Below are 4,820 nucleotides of genomic sequence, written 5' to 3' on the forward strand. Positions count from 1 at the left end.
CTTTTTCCCACTCTGTCATCACCATACCTTTCTCCCTCTTCTTCATCACAGCTTGAGAAAAGTCTGTTTAACAGTAACTTAACTTGAATATGTTGAAAATGTTCTTTGTTTATTAGCATCATTCTCTCTTGTTACCGGGACCGAACTTTTGAATTTATAATAATACACTCATCACCCTTCCCCAACATGCAACTTGGTCATTTAAATTCTTAATCACTAACAGAAAAGATGTAATTTGATTTATAAATAGCATTTCTTAATTGGAAGTAAATAAGTGAATAAAATGAAATAGTAAATAAAAAGCAAATAAAGTGAGTTCGAATATATCTATATATCTTATTATATAAACTTTCGCGACATTGTTTATATTATTGAATACTTATAATGTAACTAAATACTATATTATAGATGATAAGTCGTGTTCTTATATTGTACTTTTTTAATAAAATAACGAGTTATTTGAATTTACAAGATAATTAATTCCATAAGAATGTACCCCGATTTTAAGGTTCTTGTACTATTGAAACCTACTGAGATATTTCTTGTGTCATGGGTAAATTTAAATTTTTTTAATTTCTCTCTCAGATTTAATGATTGGAGAACCTAACATCTAATGTTAGGAAAAAGCAAAAAACGACATATCTATCTATATCTATATATATATATATATATATATATATATATATATATATATATATATATATATATATATATATATATATATATATATATATATGAAATAATAAAAAAAATTGTTTATAACATAATAATTACTTGAAAAAAATTAACAAAAATGAATATGACCTATTACCTTTTTCTTTTATGAGTTTGTTTGCATCAATATATTTTAAAATATAGAAGCTGATAAATCAAACTTATCATATAAGATTATGATAACACGTTTACATATGAAGAAGTAATTATCTGTTGTTTCCTTGGATAACCAAATATTTTTTCCTAAAATTAAACATCTTTTGACTAAACTCTGACAAGTGTTTTTCATTCTCTCTAAATCTGAACTAAGGTAGAAAGATCATCTATAAATGAAAGTAATTAAAATCGATAAGTGAATAAAAAAATAATGAATGAAAAATATAAATAAGTATAATGAATCTAAGTTGATCCTATATGAACATTCTATAATTTCTATTATATTATTTTGTGGATCAACCTCCTCATTATACAGCACAAAAAATTTGGTTAGTAATAGGTGTAATCATTTTGAACGATCATTCATTATTACTGCATACATTTGGATAGTTACAAACTTGCTTAAAGAAGGGAGAATAAACTATAATAAACAGTGGAATTAAACCAATCTCCAAGTTACATTAGTTTAGGGTGCAGATTTGTGCCTGCAAATAACTCTACACCTCAAGATCCTATCCTGAACATAGAAGCCTGGCACCACCATGATCTTAACCCTGTTTGAACCTTGTGATCTCTGTCTATCAGCAACCAGATCTTCCATGAAGTGAGGATCAAAGCTTCTGTTCTCTTCAACCCTTAAAATTCCCAATGAAGGGTTGAAAGAAAAGGCCAGCAAATGTAGCAACCATATGCACTTTGCTGCCACAAAGAAAGCCTGAAGGAGTTGCTCAGGCCAAGGCCTAGTCCAATTCAGTGTAGTGATGATGCAACTCATTTTCTGGTCACAGAATTTACTAAACTCTTCACTGTAATACTTAGTCCCCTTTCTGAGCACCTCGTTCCAGCTCAAATTCCTAAGTGCAACAAACGATGAGAATTGTGCTTGACGATGCTGTCGAGGGTCTAGGAATTTTGTGCAGCCATTCTTTTGGAACACACTGTTCTCAAAGTCTTGGTAGAAGGCCTGGTTTATGAAGGCTTCAAAATGGTATAAAACTGCCTTTGAGTATTTGGAATTCAAGGAGAGTCTATATGGTTGGAGGAGCAAGTTCAAGTTGTCCATCAATGATTGATCAGTTTCTTCAATCTGGCATATCAGGGTCTTGCAGAATTGCTTCACCGATAACCTTGATTCTGACACTATCTGCAAGAAGCCCTCTATCATAACATCCTCACCTACAGGCATCAAATTTTCTCCATTTCCATCAAAGGGTGTTCCTTTATGGGGAGAGTTGTTAAACTTTTCAGAATGTGTGGTTTCTTTGGTGAGAATTGCTTGCCTCAAAGCTTTCTTCAACTCTTCACAGTAACTCTCCAAATACTCAAGCTTTTGTCTCAGGTCCCCCAGTGAAGATCTCATCTCAGAAACTTCCATCAAGGCAGCATCTCTACTCTCATTTGCCTCCATCAGTTCCCTCTTCAGTGCCTCAACTGACATTATTCTCATGTCCTTGAGAACCTGAGAGACTTCCTCAGATTCTGTTCTAGCTGGGGAACTCACATTCTTATGCTTCTTCTTGAACTTGGGGAACAACCAGGAAATCACCCCTTTATTTTTTGGCTGGGTTTGAAAAGAAGCATGAGAATCTGTGAGGGGGACAACAATGTTGGAGCTCCTAGTGTTCCTTGTGTTCTCATATTCAGTAGTTATGACAGCAGGATTGCACCTATTGCAGGAAGACAAAGGCCTCAAATCCCCCGAACTGTTTCTCCTCCTGGATTTGAAGTAGTCATTTGCAGGTGATGTTTGGAGAACAGTGATATGATTAGCACAAGAACCACTCACAGATTTGCTATCATCAGCAGGACACGTGTGAGAGTCATGGTTGCCAAATCCAAAAGTTAGCCCCTTTCTTGAACTTGATTTCTCCTTGTAATCTGAGGGAGCCATGCTGTTCCCTCCATCTACCCCATTCTCATCCCAACTTTCTGATATTGTTCTGCTCCTTGTTGGGTTCTGATGTGTCTCGTCTTCATAACTCTGTCAACGATTCTCTCGTTTAGAGACTAATTGTTCAACATAAAAGCAAGCATACATGATCTATGCCTCCAAATGAAAAAGCAAGAAAGAGCAAAAGTCCTAAAAAGTTGAGTACTTGAGACACAATTTTTAATGTTCCATGAAAAGCTAAAAGAAAAAGGTCAAACCCAATTCTCGCTTTATGTTTTCATTTCAAATTTCATGCTGTCTACAAAGTTGAATGCCAAAAAGTAATGAAGCAAATTACATATTCTTACTGGTGTGAAAACAGGGTAATCTTGGGCAGAGAAGTGAGAAGCAGAGGAAGGTGATGGGAATCTGACGTTGGTTGTGCCTGGACTACTTCCTTGGGTTAATGCAGCATGAAGGGCCCTTAGTTCCACTGCTTTGGCTATGGCGGTTTGGATTTCTTCCCTTGTTATGTCAGGGTTGTTGCCGTTGACGCTTTGGTTGTTATGGTTCTGTAAACTTTTTGCGGTTGCAGTTGCAGCCATGAGGCACAACAGAGGAAAGAACAGAGTGGAGCATGTAATGTAAATGCCGAGAAGATAATATATGCACTATAATATTATTGATATTATTGAAAATTTTAATAGACAACAGAAAAAGAACAAAACGAGTTTTCAAGTGGAGGCATCCAACGGCTGGATTTGGTTTGATGGCTATTATTTATCTGTGGTAAGAATGAGAAATTGGAGAACCAGAAAATGGTATGAGGGATACAAAGGGGCACGTCTCAAACCCAATGAACTGAGCTTTGTCTCTGTTCTCATAAGAAAACTAACGGTGAGCACATGTGAAGAGGAGAGAGACAGGAGTAATTTTCCTTTTTGGTACAAGAGTTTGAGATAAGTAACTTTTAACCACATAATCCTGATTCCTTTTTCTAATTCTAAGGGTAAATGGTGTGTGTTTGTTTGGTTAAGCATCTTGAAATATTGGTTCAATGTTAAGCCAAAAGTTACCATTTTTAGTTTTTGCATTCTTGCTTAGTTTGCAGTCAAAATATGAGAATACATCTCTTGAAAAAGTCAATCTAAACTCAGTGATAAATTTCATTTTTTGATTTCAGTCATTGAGTTATCACTTTGAAAGTGATTTACTTGGCATTGGTCTACACCAAAGATTATACCTTTTTGACTCTGGGTGCATCGCAGCACTCTGAACCCAGTTTACCAAAATGCCCACTTAGGAAATTACCAGAAAGCAGAATTAGGCGGTAATGGGAAGTTCCATTTCTTCCACTATGTATGCTCCCTCATCATACCTAAGCTGAAGTAATATTCAGCTTTCAATTTGGAGACATTGTCAACCAAATGTTGCTTTAACACTGATTTACCTTTCGAGTGTAATCATGAATATGTTGCCTGCCAGAACTGTTCAAAAAGCCATCAAACACTTCACTTGCGCCTGATATGGTAGTGATAAGGAGTAGGTGAATGGAAAATTCAGCTAAATGTCTTAACCCCAGAAGAGTATTGTTGTATATTAAATGCTTAGTATAACATATTTAACTTTTTATTTATCTATTCATTTATTCCATACATCTTGGTGACCCTTCATGAAAATTAAGACGAACCCGTAACCTGTCCATGGAGCGAAAGGTCACAGAATTTTCAGAAATGGAAAACCAATCAATCAGCTAATTCATGTGTTGTTTTTGAGTGGTTAAATTAAAAGGGTTGATGACAAAGAGACTGAGAAAGTATTAAACTGAGGTTTACATCTACTTATATATTATAAATTAGTCTAGACTCTGAACTAATTCTGTATAGAGTGAACTTTAAGTTTAGTTCAATCTACAAAATATAAAGTGAGATTTACATCTACTTATATGTTATAAATTGATATTTAGTCGACGTGAGACTTAGAATACGAAAAGTAATGTTATATTATCTTGCATATTTTATTTGAGATTTGAAGAGCAGTTAGAGAGTTGAAGTGGGTGAGGTTAATAATGTCCAAGTAG

At 34.8% G+C, this 4,820-nt stretch overlaps 1 protein-coding gene across 2 annotated transcripts; it reads right to left on the reverse strand.

Moving 5' to 3' along the window:
• Positions 1 to 1,213: 1,213 nt before the first annotated feature.
• On the reverse strand, positions 1,214 to 3,721 carry LOC108333036 (IRK-interacting protein). Of its 2 annotated transcripts, none has more exons than XM_017568354.2 (2): positions 3,109 to 3,721; positions 1,214 to 2,851 (listed from the first exon to the last, which is right to left on the reverse strand). In XM_017568354.2, the coding sequence occupies exons 1-2, from the start codon at positions 3,343 to 3,345 to the stop codon at positions 1,337 to 1,339; spliced, it is 1,752 nt and encodes a 583-aa protein (XP_017423843.1). In that variant the 5' UTR covers positions 3,346 to 3,721; the 3' UTR covers positions 1,214 to 1,336. The 2 variants fall into 2 exon arrangements, with proteins under 2 accessions (XP_017423843.1, XP_052726612.1); XM_052870652.1 differs by having other exon boundaries at positions 3,099 to 3,239.
• Positions 3,722 to 4,820: the final 1,099 nt, after the last annotated feature.

This window comes from Vigna angularis, chromosome 11, assembly GCF_016808095.1.
Source record: "Vigna angularis cultivar LongXiaoDou No.4 chromosome 11, ASM1680809v1, whole genome shotgun sequence".
In the NCBI taxonomy this organism is placed as follows: domain Eukaryota; kingdom Viridiplantae; phylum Streptophyta; class Magnoliopsida; order Fabales; family Fabaceae; genus Vigna; species Vigna angularis.